This window comes from Balaenoptera borealis (genome assembly GCF_965194805.1).
Source record: "Balaenoptera borealis genome assembly, chromosome: 12".
NCBI classification, from domain to species: Eukaryota; Metazoa; Chordata; class Mammalia; order Artiodactyla; family Balaenopteridae; genus Balaenoptera; species Balaenoptera borealis.
This window is the reverse complement of record NC_138869.1, coordinates 45319120-45338167: the sequence shown is the minus strand read 5'-3', so window position 1 is coordinate 45338167 and position 19048 is coordinate 45319120. Positions and strand designations below refer to the sequence as shown.

At 56.3% G+C, this 19048-nt stretch overlaps 2 protein-coding genes across 6 annotated transcripts; one reads left to right on the top strand and one right to left on the bottom strand.

Annotated features, from left to right (window-relative positions):
* Positions 1-130: 130 nt before the first annotated feature.
* TMIE (transmembrane inner ear) lies at positions 131-12321 on the top strand. Of its 3 annotated transcripts, none has more exons than XM_082347515.1 (4): positions 131-3925; positions 7144-7261; positions 10547-10696; positions 11001-12321. In XM_082347515.1, the coding sequence occupies exons 1-4, from the start codon at positions 3827-3829 to the stop codon at positions 11102-11104; spliced, it is 471 nt and encodes a 156-aa protein (XP_082203641.1). In that variant the 5' UTR covers positions 131-3826; the 3' UTR covers positions 11105-12321. The 3 variants fall into 3 exon arrangements, with proteins under 3 accessions (XP_082203641.1, XP_082203639.1, XP_082203640.1); XM_082347514.1 differs by having other exon boundaries at positions 3894-3925; positions 5208-7261; XM_082347513.1 differs by having other exon boundaries at positions 3838-7261.
* LOC309608107 (putative threonine protease PRSS50) lies at positions 7376-18937 on the bottom strand (the record flags this gene model as incomplete). Of its 3 annotated transcripts, XR_014232644.1 has the most annotated exons (8): positions 7871-7890; positions 10459-10614; positions 13814-13873; positions 14381-14546; positions 15786-16069; positions 17054-17216; positions 18555-18746; positions 18817-18937. XR_014232644.1 is itself a non-coding variant. In XM_082347463.1 (6 exons), 6 exons carry the CDS (start codon positions 18935-18937, stop codon positions 13867-13869), a joined length of 933 nt encoding a protein of 310 aa, XP_082203589.1. In that variant the 3' UTR covers positions 13783-13866. The 3 variants fall into 3 exon arrangements, 1 of the variants encoding a protein (XP_082203589.1); XR_014232643.1 differs by having other exon boundaries at positions 7376-10614; XM_082347463.1 differs by lacking the exons at positions 7871-7890; positions 10459-10614 and having other exon boundaries at positions 13783-13873.
* Positions 18938-19048: the final 111 nt, after the last annotated feature.

Genomic DNA, 19048 nt, shown 5'->3' with positions numbered 1-19048 from the left:
GAGAGGCCAGTGCAGAGTGCGTGTGTATTCCCACGTACTCGAGCGCCCTGGGACATAAACGCATGCCGATGAACACACAGGTCTCACCCAGGCCCAGCTCAGCCCCAGAGCTATTCTGGGCCAGGCCCGAGGCCAACAAGGTCAGAGACTGCCAGCTCCCAACAGGCCCCAGCCACTGTGTCACAGGCCTAGGCCACCCAGCCCCCACCCCCAGCCCAGGCTGAGTCCAAGATCCACTGGATCTCAGCCTGGCTCTGTGACTAGGCGGATCCTTGCTCCCTACCCCCTGCTTCCCCAGAGCTGAACCTTGAGCTCTGAGGTTTCAGGCTCCAGAAGAGAATGTCCACAGGGTCCCCTGGCCCCTGCCAAATGACTCTGCCCACAGCTTCCAACCCAGAGGCCCTGGAGGCTGGACTGGATCCCTACAGGAAACCCATAGGAGCTAAAAATAATACACAAGGGACAAACAGGATTCTGCAGGCCAGCATTCATGCCACGATGCATGGAGGGAACACTATCTTCCAGGGAAGCCAGGCTGGAGAGCGTGGGGGTCCAGAGCTCTGCCACCCCAGACCTGATGGGCCCAACAGGGAGTGGGGTGCAGGAATATATGGGGACCCTCATAAGAAGTAGAAACAGTACTGGACAGTGAGCAGAGCTATGGGTTAGGAGCTGAAAACTGAGTTTGAGGCCCCAGTTCCTGAGTGACCTTAGGTAGGACACAACCCCTCTCTGGGCCTCGATTCTTTGCAAGTAAACAGGGGGGAGGAATAAAAAGGTGGAGTGAAGTAAGTCAGAAAGAGAAAAACAAATACAGTATGCTAACACATGTATATGGAATCTAACAACAACAAAAAAAAGGTCATGAAGAACCTAGTGGCAAGATGGGAATAAAGACACAAACCTACTAGAGAATGGACTTGAGGATATGGGGAGGGGGAAGGGTAAGATGTGACAAAGAGAGAGAGTGGCATGGAAATATATACACTACCAAACGTAAAATAGATAGCTAGTGGGAAGCAACCGCATAGCACAGGGAGATCAGCTCTGTGCTTTGTGACCACCTAGAGGGGTGGGATAGGGAGGGTGGGAGGGAGGGAGATGCAAGAGGGAAGAGATATGGGAACATATGTATATGTATAACTGATTCACTTTGTTATAAAGCAGAAACTAACACAGCATTGTAAAGCAATTATACTCCAATAAAGATGTTTAAAAAAAAAAAAAGGTGGAAAAGGCTTTAGCTTTCAGGATGTCCCTCTCACTATGGTGTTTAACACTAGAAAACTGGAAACACGCAAATATTCGAGAATAAGGAATTGATTGAACAAAGTATAGTTGGGTCCTATACAATGTAATTTCACACTGCCTTTAACAACAGTGACAGCAATAATCATAACGACTTGCATTTACTGAAGGCTTGTAATGTGCAGGTGCCATGATACTGTAGTTATACTCATTTTACAGATGAGGGATTGAAGCTTGGAGAGGTTCAGTAGCCCACTGAGAGCTCACTGCTGTCAATATGACCATGACCCATAAGTCTTCATTTTCAGCTTTAATAACTTCAGAAGTTATAAAGTATAAAACTACAAATTTACAAGAAACATAATTTGAAAGTTTCATTCCTTATATTTTCTTTATGCTAATTTCATCGTGAATTTTGGATAACTTTAATTCTTTTCTGTCAAGTTTTGCCATCTTCAAAGGGCAAAAAAGGAAATTTAAATAATTAAACTTCCAAATGGTGTCTCTTGTAAGTGTGTAGCTTTATACTTCTGAGGTTATTAAAGCTTAAAACTGCACTAAGCCTTTTGGGCCATCTTGTTATTTTAAGTCAGTTTGACTCCAAAGCCTGCATGACAGTATTGACACTGTGTTTGGGGGATGTGGGGATCTAGGATGGGTTTCTAGGAAAAAGCTCTGGGAAAAAGGTATATGATAAATGGCATACGGTGAGATTTCAGCTGTGTTCAACAGCCTGCCGAGAGGTAAAGCCCACTTGGAGCAGAGGCCATATCAGGGGACACTGGGGACACACATGATTGTATTCCCTTTCAGATTTCTTCACTGGGCTTTCCCTACCTTTTGGATGGAAAGAAGCAATGACACCCTCCCCTCCTGGGCTGAGCTGTCCCATCAAGGAGAGCCAGCTTGTACTCATCACTCCCATAATCGTTAGACCATATAATCCTCCCATCAGCCCTGTGATGAGAGTCTTGCCCTCTCCATTCCATAGATGAGGACATCAAAGCAGAGAGGAGTAATGGTTTACTCAAGGCCACTGTCAGGCTCACTAACCTCAGCCCAGTCCAGCCAAGGCTTCTCTGACCCCATTGTCCCAAGGGTGACCTCCCTGGCTGGTCAGTGTGGCTTTCATAACAGATGGCCTGAAGAAATGGTGGGCAGAGAGCTGCAGCAAGTGATTTGGGCTTCAGTGAAATTCTTGTTTGCCTGACGAGGGCAAGCCTGGGGAGGGTGGGGTGGCCCAGCCCAGCCCACCCAGTCCCCAGACTTTGCCACCCACTGTCAAGGGTCTTCTCGATGGGCCAGCTGTCCTTTGCCAGTGGTTTTCTCATTTTCCTGCCTGCCCTGTCATCTAGCCCTGACGCCTGTAGGTATCCGCAGCTGGCCCTCTCCTCTCTGCTGCAGCCTGCCTTGGTCCTTGCCCATCTATGGCACCGCCAGGCAGGAGCCGCAAAAGACTCTGGATCTACAGGGTCCCCAGTTCTGAGGGCAGGCCCAAGGCCCAAAGCACCCCAGCCTGCACAGGTCTCCACTGGTGCCCTTGGTGATGAGGAATGCAGGGGTCCAACACCTGGGCTGCTTCTCAGATTAATAATAATGGAAGGAAGGAAGGAAAGGAGAGAGGGGGGAGGATGGATCAGAGGAGTCTCCCTATCGCAGCCCTCCCCACTCCTCTTCCTAAGCCCTCCCCAGGTCTCCACAGCTCCTCCGAGCCTCCCTCCCTCAATCCCTGGGTTGTCAAGGCTCACTCTGAGGTCAGGACCAGAGTGCAGTGTGGGCCAGGTTCAGTGTGAGGTCAGGGTCATGGCTCAGACTGGAGTGAGAGTCAGAGCTCAGGCTGGGGAAGAGGCTGAGGATCAATCAGAAGCAGAACATGGTCCTCCAGCCCTTCCAGGGGGAGCCCACCCTGTCCTGTGGGGTCACAGATGCTGGCTCCTTCAGGAACCTTCCATCACACCCGCAGCTGGCTCCTCTGACCAAGGCATCCCCTGTTCCCCCTCTCCCTCCCCCCTGCTCTGGTGTCCAGAGTGACCAGAGCTGCCTCTGGGCAGGAAGCCAGCCCAGAAAGCCCAGGACATCCCCGAGCACCTGTCACCATGGCAACCTGCCTGCCATGCCATTCCCAACCCCCCCAATCTGGGTCCAGTACAGTTTTTCAAATTCAGAACGTCAGAATGGGAAGGGCCTCCTAGATCAGCAGATTCCAGCCCCTCCCTTTTGTCCCAAATGAATAAACTGAGGCCGAAGTGGGGAAGGGAAGGTGGGACCTGTTGTTCAAGGACCTGACCCCAGCCTGTCCTCCCTCCCACCCACTCCCGGCCCTATGTCGGTCAGGGTAGGGGAGTGCGGAGTCTGATCTCCGGAGAGGGGCGGGCCCTCCACCCAGAGTGGTGTGGGAGCGGGCAGCACAGGAACCAGACACCGACAATGAATAAATGATGCCCACTCGCAGCCTGCCTTCGACCAGATCGCCACCGCCGAGCGCCGGCTGGCCAGGGGGCAGTCACCGAGCCAAGGCGGCCCGGCCGGCATCCCTCGGCTCCCCTGACCTGCTGCCGAGCTGTGCGGAGCGCCGAAGATGGCGGGGCAGCGGCTAGGCGCGGGGCCGCTCTGGGCGCTGGGCGGCGGCGCCGCCCTGGGGGTTTGCCTCGCGGGGGTCGCCGGGCAGCTGGTGGAGGTGAGGCGGGGCGGCGCGGAGGGGCTCGGGGTGGCTGTCACCCTCCAGGCAGAGGGTTGGGGGGCGCCTTTCTGCAGGAGCTGGTTTTTCCCTTCCTCTTGCCCTAGAGGTCCTGACTTAATGGGGAGACACAGCTCTATCCCAAGTGCTTCCAGGCTGTGGAGGAGACCCAGCCCCCAATCTTAGTGTCCTTGGTCGGATGGGAGGGCACAGCCTCTGATTTCAGGAACATTATTCTGATGGGGGAGACTCACTCTGACCTTAGGGATTCCCGGTCTGATTGGAGATACAGCCGGGCATCAGCGAGTGTCTGATGGGGGACGCTCAGCCCCTATATTCTAATCTTTGGTCTAGTGAGGTCGAAGGTGGTGGGTGGGAGGCAGGAGGGTGAGGACACCCTTCCTAGAGCAGCCATGTGTTGAGTTAGACTCCATGCTGCACACTAGGCCCTGGAGGGGAGGGGCAAGCAGGGCAGGGCCCAAGGACTCAGGGTCTTACTTGGTCCTGGTGATAACTGGGAGCTAGCAAACGTTTCTGAGCTGGCAAGAGCCATGAGTCCTGGTTTGGAAGGAGAATAAATCAGAAGAGGGCACATAGTTGGGAGAACGGTTAGTTGCTGCTCAGATAGCCCAGGAAGAGGTGAAGAGGACGGCTGGGGGGTTGGCCAGGAGCCTGGCTGGGGCCAGGGAGGGAAGAGTGGGGGCCATCTGCAGCCTCCTTGGCTGGCCCCTCTGTACCCCATTCCTGCTGAGCCAGGAAGGGGAGTCAAAGAGGCTGACCAGACCCAAAATTCTGGAGCATGAGGCCGGAGGGAGAAGGCCCAAGAGGCAGGACAAGGGAGGAGTAGGGTCGGAGCCTTGTAGGCAGTGGCAGAGTGCAGACAGCAGGGAAACAGAAGTGTAAGAGACAGCCAAGCGCCCAGGAGAGCCCTCAAGGGGCAGGTGCTGGGGGACAAGATGGGGGAGGGAGGACAGGGCCTTATCCTTGGGGTCTGAGGGGACACAGCCCTGAACTGGTGGGTCTGAGGTACATGGAGACAGAGCCCTGCATCCCCTGTTCCTGCTGCTGACCAGGGGGTGTGATCAGAAGGCTGGGCTGGAGTCAGATGTCAGCTCTAGTGTCCCTGTAAGGGGAGCCAGGCTGGCTTGAGCCCCATGGAGTGTACTTGGTCCCCTCACCAGCTGCCCTGAGGCCTCAGGCACAGAAACTGAGCTGGTCTGGGTGTAGGAGAAGCCTAAGCGTGGGGGTCAACTCACTTCTGAGCCAAGGATTCTTCCCTCAGCCCCCAGGAAAGCATCTTCTCCCAGCCCATCAAGGGAAACTGCATTTCAAGTCCATCTGCCTGCCATCTGCCTACAGCCTGAAGGAGGGCCTGGCTGAGTCCAGGCGATCCAGGGAAGCACCAGAAAGATGAGCAGGGCTGGGGTCCATGGCACCACCCCCCCACCCACAGGCATCACCCTCCATCAGCCTGTGAGGTTCTGATGGAGGCCAGGCCTCCAAGCTTGAGTTCAGACCCCTAGCAGTGCCCACAAGGAGATGCCCGACTGTTACCTGTTTCCCTCTACCCAAGACCCCTATCAGGGTGTCTTGAACAAAGCTGAAACAAGAATGTGTAAGAAGTGAGCTCTTGGCTGCCCAGGCTCTGAATCTGAGATCTTTACCGTGGCCCTCAGAATCTTCCAGTTATACAACCCAACTGGGCCAACACACTGAGCCTTAGTTTCAGGGAACCCTGCCACTGCCCAGACCTTGGCCCTGACTCTACAGATGGGTGCCAAATCACATGCATGTGTATCCAACCGCACGTGCCCTATACCCACAGTGCCCAGCCCTAACCCCATATGTGTGCTCCAACCCCACACACATGTGCCAGACCCCACATACATGTGTCTGAGCCCGCAAATGGGTCCAGGCCCCTGGGATGATGCTGAGGAAGGATATCTTGTCAGTTTTACCACTCAGGTTGTGTAGAGAGCTTCCCAGAGACCGCTGGAACCATCCCACTCAAGTTAACAGATGGAGAAACCGAGGCCTAGAGAAAAGAAGTCTCCTACCCCAGTTTGCCTTGGTTAAGAGAAAAGAGCCGGGAATCATGTACCACTCCTGGGCACACAGATCCTCTGGGTTACCTGGGACAGGTTGCTGATCCTCTCCAAGTGTCCCCAATACATGCTGAAGGGTGGTGTCCATTAGATGAAGAAGTACCTGGCTTTTGGTAGGTGCCCCATCCATGCTTATGGACCAGAGGAAAGACTGGACAGATGGTTGAGCTGTAGGTTGCTTTTCCTTCCCAGAGAGCTGGAAGAGACTCCTCATGTCTGTCCTTATTTGGTTAATCAGGGGACAAGGCACTGCACAGATGCCCCAGGATCCCCTCTCCCTCCAAGTACTAACCCCCGTCCACACACCTCAGCCAAACTTGGTGACAGAGATAGGTTCATATCCCTCTCAGCCCCACAGGTCAGGGATAGGTCTTGCTCCCACCCACCAGAGCAGGGCCATGTCCCCTCAGACCCCCCAGGACAGGGTGGTGTCCTACTGGGAAAGTGGGAAGTGGTGCGCTGTGCTCTGCTCACGATTGCTCCAGCCATGCTTACAGCTTTTGGCCTCCAGGTGTCGCTACTGCATTTCAGACAAATTATCTAGACCCATTTTGTGAGGATTCTGGCCTAGCCTTCTGGTCAGAGGCGGTGACTCAGGTAGGACAGGTGACTGCTGAGGCCACCTGGTGGGAGTCCTGGTCAAATAACAGAGTCACGGGGCCCTGACTCCAGTTCCACACCCCACCCCACACTGGAGGTACATGTGAGCAAAGTCCCACAGGACAGGACTCGCCTTGTCTCTGGCCTTGGTCCTGAGACCCCATCTGCCTGTGTGGAGGAGCCCAGGGCTGGAGCAGGAGGAGAGAAGGGTCCTTGAATCTGATTGGGACAAGCCATCCACCTTTGCCCCTTGGGCTTTGGTTTCCTCAAGCATCAACCACCCTTGCACTCCAAGTTCCCAGATCCATGGTTCTGGGGCTCTACCCTCTTCTCGTTCTAAATCTGGAACTTCCCAAGGTCTGAGGCATTGTTTATGAATGTCTAAGACACTTGATTCTAGGAGATTCTGAAATGTTTGGACTGAGTGAGTGCTTGCTGAGACCTGGGCCTCTCTCGGCCCCGTCCCAGTCCCTGGCCTCTGCCTGGCTCATTCCACTCTCTCCTGACCCACAGCCCAGCACGGCCCCACCCAAGCCCAAGCCGCCCCCGCTGACCAAGGAGACGGTGGTGTTCTGGGATATGCGCCTGTGGCACGTGGTGGGCATCTTCTCGCTCTTCGTGTTGTCCATCAGTGAGTAGCTGCTCCCCCCATCACCGCCCCCTGCCACTGCCACAACACAGCGGGAGCACGGCACCGCCTCACGACCCCCCCTACCCCCCCCGCTCCACCCCCAGGGGCTCAGAGCAGCAATTCCGGGCAGTGCAGGCAGGCCAGGCGCCCACAGGAGGCCCGTTGTGGTTTCTGGCACCTTCTGATCCACACAAAGTCCCTGTGGAGGGCTGACAGGCCGGTGGTGACCTGAAGTATTCTGCCCGACCGGGGATGCAGCCACATGGCAATTATGGTAATTACAGGGGACTCCACTGAACCAGGACGAAGACGTGTCATTTTTCCCTATCGTTGGCCTCCTCATGCTTTTTCTGCCGTTTGGCCAGCTTAAAACACCCACACCCAGGGGCCCCAGCATAGGCCACCCTTGGCTGCAGCTCAGCCCAAAGGCTCCCCAGACGCCCAGCAAATGTGGCTCCCAGGCTGCAAACCCTGCATTGTCAAATACCATTTCCCTGGAATGACTCACACCCACCTCAGTCAAAAGCAGAAGACCCCTTCCTCTCTTGGACCTGGGAGTTGCTTGATGCGAAGTCGCAGCAGAAGCCGGTTTGGCATGCTCCCTTCAGTTGTCCTTCCAGAGTTGGGGTCTGGAGTTGGGGAAAAGGGGGCCGAGAAACGCCGACTGGATGGCAGAGGCCGCCAGGGTACAAAGCAGAGTCTGACAGAGGTTCCTACAGGCCAAAGGGAGGAGTGGGGCACAGGCAGTAAAGAGAAGGAAAGCACACTCTTCCAGCAAAGGGTTCATGGAGGAGGGGTCCTCCAAGCTGTAGATCGGTAGGATGGATGAGTGGTTTTGTGTTAGGCAGCTGGAAAGGCGTTACAGGCAGAGGTACAGTGTGGGCAGAGGTGCAAGGAAATGGCCTTCACACAGGTCTCAGATAACCCCTATAAGACGTTTACTGAGTGCACCCGGGTCAGGGGCTAAAGGAGCATTTAAGTTCTAGCTGGAGTTATCCTGGGGGCAGGGTTGATCACAAGGGCCCATCCAGATGCGGGGGCTCCAGGGGAGACAAGGACCTCTAATTTGCATGTGCTTCTCTTGGCACCAGAAGTGCCCTTCCACCCCCACCCCCCATGTCTTCCCGGCTGGAGTGGGAGCAAGATCTGAGCAAGAGGCTGCATTTTGTTCCTAGCCAAGGCCAATGATCAGTCAGGCTTCTGAGTGGAGGCCCCACAGAAAAACAGGTGTGGCTGCAGCCCCAGCTCAGGTGTCCAGAGAGGGGAATAACCCCCAGTACCAAGAGGCAGGGTTGGGGGAGGTATCTGCCCTGCAGGGGCCACAGGAGCAATCCAGGGTACAGGTCCAAGGAGCAGCTCTGGGGCACCGCAAGAAGCAGGGATGAGGGCACCATGGGGCCTCAAGACACACAATGGTTTCTCCAGGGCTCTGCTTGGCCCTAGATGGTAGAAGTACCTGGGGCCACATAGGGAAGTTGCAGTTTCAGGCCCAAAAAGGCACTTGGACCTCAACCACACAGACTGACTTCTACTCCTAAACCCATTTCCTAGAGAAAGGTAAGGGATAGTCCCAAAGGCCTCTGAGCAACAGGTTAGCATTTGTTACCCTCTATGCAGGGCTCTAGGGAGTAGGGAAATCCATCTCCTGGGGAGGAAACATCTTTCCCACTTCCCTGTCTGCTTGGGCCTAGGTGGTACAGCTGTTTGTGGAGCGTCACCCCCAGAACCTTGTGGAGAGAGCTGGAGTTGGATAGGGTACCTCTTCGGGGTCCCCTCCAGCCTGGGGACCCCTATCCCAAGCCCCTGCCTGGGCCTGGAACTCGATCCAAGGAACTTTGTTCCTCTCCTCTTTGAAGAGACGCAAACAGGCCAGGCTGGGTGGGGCAGGCCTGGAGTGAGGAGCGGTGCTTGAGTCCTGCTCTGACTGCCAAAAGCTGTGGCTGAGCTCCCTTTAAAGCCCAGGCCTCCAGCCTTTGCAGAGAGCATGGGCATGGTCCTGAGGAGGCACCTGGTGGGGTAGCTGGAAAAGGTGGTCCAAGCCAGTAGGGTGGAGGTCCAACATTGGACCTCTGGCATACAGGGGTCTGGAGAGGACCAGAACCCAGTTCTTTGGGTAAGAAAGGCAGACCTACTGCTGGGACCCTTGCACAACTAACCCCCCACCATGTGTTCCTGGATGCTGTTGACACCCCATCCATTTATTCAGGAGTCCAGTCCTGTCCTCAGCCACAAAGGCTTTGAAACCATCTCATTCATTTGTTTTCTTTCATTCTGTGAGTCTGGGGGAGATTCAGTGGGACCACAACATTGGCTGAAGGGGTTGCACAAGATGACCCCAAGGGGTGCTCCAGCCCAGGCCACATGGGTCTGATCTATCTTCCCCAAAATAGGCCTGACTTGTCCTGCCTGGCCCTCCTGCCCCTAGGAGTCTGTCAGGAAGTTATGTCTGGTCATCTGATTTATAATAGGAAGCAGCTCCATCCCCTCCCCTGAGGCTGGGGCCAAGGTGGTCAGACTGTAGGGGCCTTAGAAAAATAAACTCAGTCCAGCCGGGTCCTGGCAGCCCTGCCCTGCCCATCCCTAGACAGGCCAGCTCCATGCCTTGGCCCAGCTTGCGTGGGCACAGCTGCCCTGAGCCAGAAAACCACTCCTGGAATAACTCTGTCTGAGGTGAAGGCCCCGGGGCAAGGTCTGTGCCCTCTTTCAGGCTCTCACAGCCAGGAGCAGCCCTGGCTTGTCCTCAGGGAGGTTGAGGAGGATGCAGCCATGTCCCCCAGGGTCTGAGGTGCTCTCAGGAGCCTGGGGAGGAAAAACTAGGATGCACAGGAGCCCAGAGGCCTGGGTTAGAAGCACAGGACACCCTCCAGGAGGCTGCAGCTTGAGTCATGGTCTAGCCCACTGCCTGCCCTCCAGGACCTCTCAGTCTAGTCAGAAAGACCCCCCAGAACCAGGATTGGTAACACAATATACGGGGCCAGGGCAAAATGAAATTGTGAGCCCCTCTGTTCAAAAATTATTAAGAATTTCAAGAAAGTGACAGCAGAATAACAAATCAAGCACAAGGCCCTCCTGAAAGTGGGCCTACTATGTGAAGCCAGCCCAGCTCAGGAAAGATATTCTGAAAATCCCAGAGCCCACAGGGGTTTTGTCAAAATGTGGAGCCTTCTGAGAGGGTCTCTTGGGTAGGACACACATACGTAGATGGAGACAGGCCTGAAACTTGGGAACCACTCCTGGGGTGTCTGAGCTCTGGCCCTTGCCAAGCCTGCTCTGTCCTCCCCGTAGTTATCACTCTTTGCTGTGTCTTCAACTGCCGCGTGCCACGGACCCGGAAGGAGATTGAAGCCCGGTACCTACAGCGAAAGGCAGCCAAGATGTACACGGACAAACTAGAGACTGTGCCACCCCTCAATGAGCTCACAGAAATCCCTGGAGGTGAGCAGGCCTGGCCCCCAGCCCCGCCACCCTCTGACTCTGCCAAGCTGGCCAGTTCCTCGATCCTGCCACCCAGAGTTGCCCTATTGCTCCCCTCCACCTGGTTCAGGGAGGGGACCCAGCCCTGTTTCTGGAGACCAGAGCAAAGAAATGGGTCAGAGTGAGGCAGGGAGAACAAGGAGCTATTCTGCAGGTAGGAGAGGTTTGGAAGGAAGAAGGCATGAAGGGCTGGACTGGGAGGCTCTAGTGCAGGCCCTAGGACCCTGACTCACTCCTGTTGCACCCTTTTTCCTCTGCTCCACAGAGGATAAGAAGAAGAAGAAGAAGAAGGACAGTGTGGATACAGTGGCCATCAAAGTAGAGGAGGATGAGAAGAATGAGGCCAAGAAGAAGAAAGAAGAGAAATGAGGAGAGCTTCCTGGAGGTGGAGGCTGGGGCTAGCCGGCCCTGGGGCTCATAGTCCTGGCCAGAGTCCAGACATCTTAGACTCCAGGCTCATACATGGACCATAGAGGTTGCAGAACACCCTCTCCCTGCTCAGAGGGGGTTGCTGAGGCCCCGGACCCTGTCCTAGAGCCTACTGGGGCAAGGATATGACTGCACCAGGTGTGCTGCCTCCCAGCCTGGATTCCACTCTTTTCACCCCATCCACGTGGCCGCTCAGCAGAGGTGGTCTTGGATCACTGTCCCTCTGTAGATCCAAAGTGGCCTCTACCCACCCAGACATGCCTCTGTCCCCTCTTCTGCCAGGAACAGCAGTGGCTAAAGGGGTAATGGGATGTGGGTTTCCTTCTGGAAGGGGATGGCTGACCTGGATGGGCTAGATGTGAGGCCCCATCAGGCTGGCCATGAGGAGGGAGAGGGTCACTGGGGGAAGCAGGGGCAGCAGAAGGTTCTCGGACTTAGCTGGATAGCAGCTCTGGTGGTGAGGGGGCTGCCCCAAGCCTGGCAGGGGTTCTGGCCCAGGGCAGTGAGCAGAGGGAGACCAGAAGCAGAACCCCCAGCATAGCAGATACCGAGCTCTAAGCAATGGATACACTTGTCTTACACGCTGTGATGCAGCTGAGGCTGCTGGAGGGCCTAGCATGAGGCCCATGGGCTCAGGGCTAGGGGCTGCAGGGGTGCAGAAGGCTGAGGCCAGTGGGCCAGAGAGAGAAGGGCCCCATCTTGGGAATCCAGGGAAAATTTGAGAAGCCAAGGGGGACTTCGGGTTTTTCTGCTGGGTTTTTCTGCTGGCCTTTTCTAGGCTCAGCTGTGGTAGCAGGTGTCAGGGCCCCAGGAGATCACCGCAGGGGGCAGTTAGGGATTGAGGCAGCAACCAGCCTTCCACCTGCTGAATGTAACAGCACAGAGCTTCCTCTTCCACTCTTAACTACGGTGCCTAAAAGAAGCACTGCTAGCCAGAAGGTGAAGGCTCAAACTTGACCTGGGGACTGAATCCTTGGGGAGGGGAGATGCAGAGAGGGGTTTCTAGATGGCAGCGAACATCAACTGAGGTACTCAGACCTTGGCCTGGAGACTAAGGAGACACCGGAGATTTCCGAGGCAGGGGGAGCTGCTGGCAAAGCTCACGCTGCCTCTGCAGCCTGCAGAGATTTGTAAATAAAGCTGAGTGCCTTCTCATACCCAAGTGACCTGAGATGACCCCTCAGGATGCCCCATCCCTGGAGCATTTACGTGGAGGGTGGTGCAGTGATCAGTGATAGGTGGTGTAGGCCAGGCTGACGTTCCCTCTCCTGACTTTTCTCCCAGCCTGAATGCGGATGAGCTGGAGGGAGAGGTGGTGGCCAAGAGGCAGCGGGTCAGCTGCAGCCAGTGGGGCTTAGCCCTGAGGCAGGGCATCAGGACCAGGGAGGAAGCTACCTGCTCTCCACTTGCCTCTGCTCCACACCCTGGGTTTCAATAAGTGGGTGCTTGGGACACAGAGGAGTCAAACCTGGATTCTGATCTGGACCTGGACCATTATTACACGAGAAGAGGGAACCAGGCTGACATGGGGGAAGGAGCATGGGGTCTTAGAGCCATGAGGGGGCAGAGAGATTACAGAAGGCCCTGCTGTGGAAGCTGAGTACTCACTGCGCCACCAAGTGGGAACCCTGACTCTGCCCTTGGGCTCCAGCCTATGGGCTTCTCATACATATGGCTGTGGCAAAGATCATTCTGCTCATACAAGCCAGAGCCCTCCTGTTGGCTGGGCAGCAGAAGCCCAGAGGAGCAGGGACCACTATAAGTCAGAGAAGCAGCTGGTAATGCCTGGGGTAAGTCCAGGCCCGGGCTACATCTGCCCTGCCAGCTGCCTCCCTGACCTCTGGCCTGGGCCTCCACTAGCCCTTTATGGACAGGCTGGTGGGAATGGTGGGGATAATATCTGATCCCAGTGGGCATCTGCCCCAGTCTCCAGACAGCGGACAGGGCTGGAAGGTCAAAGTCCACTACAGTGCTTCAGGGCAATAACAGGATATGTTCTAGCCACTGGCCAGAAGATGGGCCAAAGTCAAGGAGAACACACTTACCTCCCCGGCCCAGACAGAGCTGCACCCTTATGCCCAGCCTCACATTGTGTCCTGGCAGCCCCAGCTTCAGCCTGACCCTCCATCATCTGACCCCAATATCTAGGCCCTCCATCAGCGGACCCCAATATCATCCCTACACACTCCCTCCACCTTCTGTGGGAGCCACCCTGAACCTTTGGATGGAGGCGGATCCTGGGGCTCTGTACTTTTCAGTATAAACTGCCCGGAGTCACCCATCCCACCCCTGTCTGGTTCTCTCATCTCCCACTGGAGCAGGCCGAGGAAGGAGGAAGCATGGGGAAGAGAAACATTTAATTGAGCACCTAGTCTCTGCCCTGCCATGTGGGGCTGTGAGAGCTGCACCCATAGCATTCTAGGCACAGAGGGTGAGGAGGGGCCTGGGCAAGGGAGGGTGCACCCAGAGACAACGGCACGAGTATCAGAGGACAGCAAGGAGGTTGAGGGGCAGCAGGAGTGCCAGGAGCAGGGCCCTGGATGGGGCTGGCAGAGTCTGCCCGTTGAGGCGTTCCCACTGCTGGTAGGAGGAGATGTGTAGGTAGATGGGCAGGGCCTTGCTCTTCTTGCAGCCTGGGCCCCAGCTCACCATTCCCACCAGGTACCATATGCTCTCCACAGGACAGGCCAAGGGCTCACCACTTATCTCCTGTGGGGAGGGGTGGGGGAAACAAAAAAGGAGGCCAGATGTGGTCCAAGGGAGACTTAATCCAGCTCAGGAAGAAGCAGGGTGCCCTCACATCAGACCTTCCCTGCAGCCCCCGAGTGTCACATAGCTGAGGGGTGCCCTTGAGGTCCTGACCCAGGAGACCTTCCTCAAAGGGCTCCACCTCCCATCTCTCTCTTGCCAGTTCTCCATCCCCCATCACTTTAACACCCACCCTCCATCTTCCCACTACCTCCCATTCTTCTCCCTCATCTCCAACCTCCATCCCCACTCCCCATCTCTCTCACCCCAACCTTCATCTCTTTCCTCCCAATCTCCATTCTTCATCAAATCTCCCCTCCCCCATCTTCCTATCTTCCCCCTCAGTCACCCCTGCTCATCCCCATCCCCTTCCCCACCTCCCCGCAGGTCCTGCCTTCCCTGTGCCCCCAGCCCCATTCCTGGCCAGGTGCCCTTGGAGGCAAGTGAGCAAGGGGGAGAGATGCTCACATAGCAAAACTGTTCCTGTTGATGTCCTTTGCACAAATCATCTGGGAGTTGATGATCTGAATCAGAGAGGGGATTTTGGAGAACCTGTGGTAGACGCTTTCACACTCCGTGCTGTTCAGGATAGTGACTTCCTTCTCCTGGATGGTCCTGAACTGGGGCCACACACCTGTGGGACAGGGTCCCCCATTCAGGCTTGGCGGTTTCGCTCCTGCCCACTGCCGCCAGCCTTGTGTCCATCCTCCCTTTGTTCTTCGCCACTCCTCCAGCCTCTTCTCCTTGCCACACAGCAGCTCTGGAGATCTCTCCAGGCTTAGGCCACCCACCACTCCAGCTGATGCTTCCCAAGGGCCCCTTGACATAGAGACCTTGGGAGCAGGCTACCCATGATCTGGCCTTGTTGGACCTCGTCTCACATCCTGCAGAATACTATCCATTGAGTCCATTCTGATCTCAGCATCTTGGCTCTTGTGTTCCTTCTATCCCCAAAGCCTACCAGGCCCATCTAAGGTCCAAATCCTGCCTTTTCTTCAAGCTTTCCCCAAAGGCCTCTTCCTTCTCTAAGCTTCCCTAGACTCCCCTCCGTGGGTCCCGGGCACTCTTTACTCCCCTCCCCGCTCTCTCAATTGTATCTCTGTCCCTAGTCTGAGCTCCTAGGGGACAGGTGACTTCCAACCATTCCCAGCCATTCCTCAGATAGGCCATGGCAGGCAAGACAAAAAGCCACCCCACCCCAGGCTGGAGACCCTGTGGGTGCTTTCAGGCAAGCTGACTCTATGAGGCCACAGGGAAGGGTGCCTCTCTTGTGGGAAAGGGATAGGGGTTCCCTGAAGGAAATGGACATTCTTGGGGCTCATAAGGAAATGGTCCCTTGGACGGCCCTGGGACAACACTCCTGCTCTTTGGGCTCCTAAATTGGGATGATGAGGGATTGAGGGTCACTCCTGGGGGAGGGAGCCATGAGTGGACCCTCAGTGACTCCCACCTTCTGGGTGCAGATTGCCCTTAGCCAGCCACATGGGATCTTCTGGGGAGCCTTTTACAGACACAGAACCCTGCTCCTCTCACCTTGGCTGTTCTGCTTCAAGACATGGATGCCCTGGGATTGTGTGCAGACAGCAAGATACTACTCTGTGCCCCCTCTACCTTCAAGGAAGTCCTATTTACAACCCTGGCCTGGGCCTGAGGGTTCAAGGGCAATCTGGGTCCCCTAAGGCCTAAATGGCCATGATACATTCACTGTTGAGACCCTCAAAGGGAAAGAGACCTCAGAGATGAGAGCCCGACGGGGGTGGGGATGGGGTCCCTGGGGGAGGTGTCTCAGAAATATCTGCCCATGGTAGACCCTGGCCTGCACCCAGGTCCTCTCCCACAACACCCACCCTGCTGTGGGGAGGCTCCGACTTACCATCAACCCTGGGGAGTCCCCAGCCTGTCACAGTGCAGAGGGCGTGGTCCTTTAGCATATAGTCCAAGCCAGGCAGGCAGATGGGCCAGACATACTTGTTGTACTTGAGTGGCCGCTTAAGCTTAAGGAGGGCAATGTCATTGGCCCGGCCAACCCAGGACCAGTACCGATGGGACCAATAATGGCTGTTCACGATGACCTGCTGTGCCAGGACGTCGACAGTAGACTTGGATAGCTGGTCAACCCATGGACTCCCCACCCGCACTGAATAGGTAACACCACTCCTAGGGGAACAGCGAGGAGAGTCCTCCATCAGCTCCAAGAACCCTATGCCAGCCTGCACCCCCTACCCTCCACCACACTGTTGCACCCTGAGCAAATCCTGGTAGGCCACCCACCTGCTTCAAGCCCCAGAGCCCACTCCTCGCAACAGATGTGAATGGGGCCCTGCACACACATTGTGTGGTCCAGTCCTCACAACAACCCTTCCTTTTATGGAGAGGGAAAATGGGGCTCAAGTGACTGACTCAGGTTACACAGCTAAGAAGTGTGGAGCTGGGACGTGGACCCAGTTTTCTCTGGTTCCAAACTCTGGACTCTGTCCAGCATCCCATGCTGGGCCCTGGAAGTGACAGAGACCTTGTGCAATCAGCCCTGCCTTGCCCTCCAGCCTCCTTTCTCAGCGTGTCCCTTAGGCTTGGAGCTCGCTTCTCCGCTGGTCAGCCCTCATGGCCAGATGTGACCCTCAGGCCGCTCCCTGGCCCCAGAACATGGGCATGCCCACTCTCTCATGCCCACACTGACCAGACTCCCCTGTGAGCATCTATCTTCTTGTCTGTCTTCCCCAGCAACCTGAGAGGAGTGGTGCAGCCCTTTTCTGCCCCCAGTGCCCAGGCCAGGCCTGGCTTCAAAGACTGGCAAGGCTGTTGGTTGAATGAAGGAAGGAATGAGTAAGTGAAACAAAGGGTGTGGAGCAGAAGAATTAGGACATTCTTTCTGCAGATAGGAGGAAGGAGGCCTAGACAGTGGCTGCAAGCCTCCGTTTCCTATCTATGGAATGACTGTACAGGACTGGAGGGGGCCAGGTGAGGGGAGGAAACCCCCAGCTCCCAGGAAGGAATCTGCAGGACTCATCCCCCACCTGCTCAGAGCTAGGGTGAGGTGGGGCTAGGACTACGGTGTCTGCCGCTGATGGGCCAGCTGGCAAGATGACTGGGGCCCTGGTGGCTCCAATGACTTTCCACTCATCCATCTAGGCCCCGACTCACTGGATCATGCAGTGGGCCACGGTCAGCACCCACTCGGAGGCAATGAGGGTGCCTGCACAGATATGTGTGCCATTGGCCTGCACACTGACCATCCATGGCCACCACCGAGCCATGGCCTCCGGATCCCTGAGGGTGGGGTCCCGCTCATAGGAGAAGCCACAGGCTAAGGAGGAAAATGAAAGGAGCTTGATAACGAATGGGCCCTTCCAGCCACATCCCACAGCACCTCTCCCTCCTCCCTCCCCTCAGCCTGATCTCCCACCTCTCTAGCTGGCCTGCACCCATCCAATGATTCTCCTTCTTCACTGGTCATCACATAATGATGTTGTTCACATGAGGACTGGGGTCTCCAGCCTCAGAAGGGCCTCAGCACTCCCCAGGTATCCCTCTCTCTGGTCCCACAGCTTAGGCCCCAGGGCGTTCCCAGCTGACCAGCCTGGTGCGCCACTAGCTCCTTTGTCCTGGTCAAGCAGACCTCAGCTCTGGCCAGGCCCTTCACAAACCCATCTGTGTTTCCATCTGGTTCCCTTACTTCAGCCAAGGAAGACCCCTCCCCCTCCTCTAGGATCCTTCTCCTGTGATTCAGTGAGAGAAAGGCAGGTGACCTAAGAGAAAAATGGGCAGTGTGCATGAAGACATACATCTGAGGACGAAACCCCAATAGCAAACGAACGCAGAAGCTCTTCAGACCCAGTAGTCCTCAGGGAAGTGTGGACTTAAATCACAGTGAGGTTCTACTCACCACCACCTGCCAGGCAAAACTAAATGTCCCTGATACCAAGTGTTGGTGAGGAGCATGGCCCCAGACTGCTCACTCACTGCTGGAGGGAGGGTCAATGGGTGCAACCACTTTGGAAAAGCTTTCATGTAAAAAGTTCTTTAAACTGAAGATGCACATATCCAACACCACAGCAGTCCCGCTCCTACGTGTTCCAAATGGATTAGAGGATTGTGAGATCAATGTAAGTGGGCTGTCACCAGCGGCTGTAAGGGCTAACACAGAAGAGGGAATAGCGGCATGCACAGCAGGGTGCAGCTGGGTACTGTGTGTGACTTTCTGTGACAGTTAAATTCTGTGCACTCAGTTCCAGGATGAGAAGTATTTCTTATGTGGGTCTTACTTCAACATGCTTGGAAGCCACTGCTGAAGAGAATGCCTTGTGGGTGTGCCCCGAGACACACAAGGGAAGGCTCCCTGAAAGCCATGCTGGAGACCCCCAAAGGCCTTGGCTGGGAGCCTGGATCAGGGACCGGGCCGGATGGAGAGGCGCTGTCCCCATAGACCGTTCAGGGAGGCAGGACGTGAGCACACCCCAGGCTCCCCCCACCTTCCTTGCCTCCTACCTCAACAGCATGGGAGGCCTGGCCCACAATAGGTGCTCAATAAGCACTGGTAAAAGGAAGGTCCCCTCTCACTCTCCGTGCCCCTTCTTCCGCTGTCCCTTAAGGTCCTCAAGGATGCTTGGGCACCCTCCTCCCGCGTGGAGGCCACAGTACTCACGGGGAAGGAACTCATCCTCGTCGGCTTTAGAAGCAGAGTACTGCAGGGTCCTGGGCGGCTGGCTAGTGGCGGCCTGCCGGGGGAAGCGACGTCCGCCTGAGGGACAGGTGGCACTGGGGGCACAGGGGGCGCCAAGGTCGGCAGGGGCACCCGTGGACAGTGCCCCCTGCACTTCGCCAGCGCCCAAGCAACCTGTGGAAGGACGCAGAGGATCAGAGGTGGAGGCCAGGCCTGTGGGAGGAGGGGCGGGGGCGGGGCTCACCCGAGGGCTGCAGCAGCAGTAACAGCAGTAGCATCAGCAGGAGCCCGGCGTGGGCAAGGGCGGACGTCCGGGGGCGCGGGGGGCTGTGCCTGCCGGCCGGCGCCCCACACCAGAACTCCATCCCCGAAAAGCAGCGAGTAAGCCGCGGTGCTCCTCTCGCGACACCGCTCCCGGGGCTCGCCCCACGACGGCGCCCCCCATTGGCAGCCAGCGGCAGCTTCTGCGGTGTGGT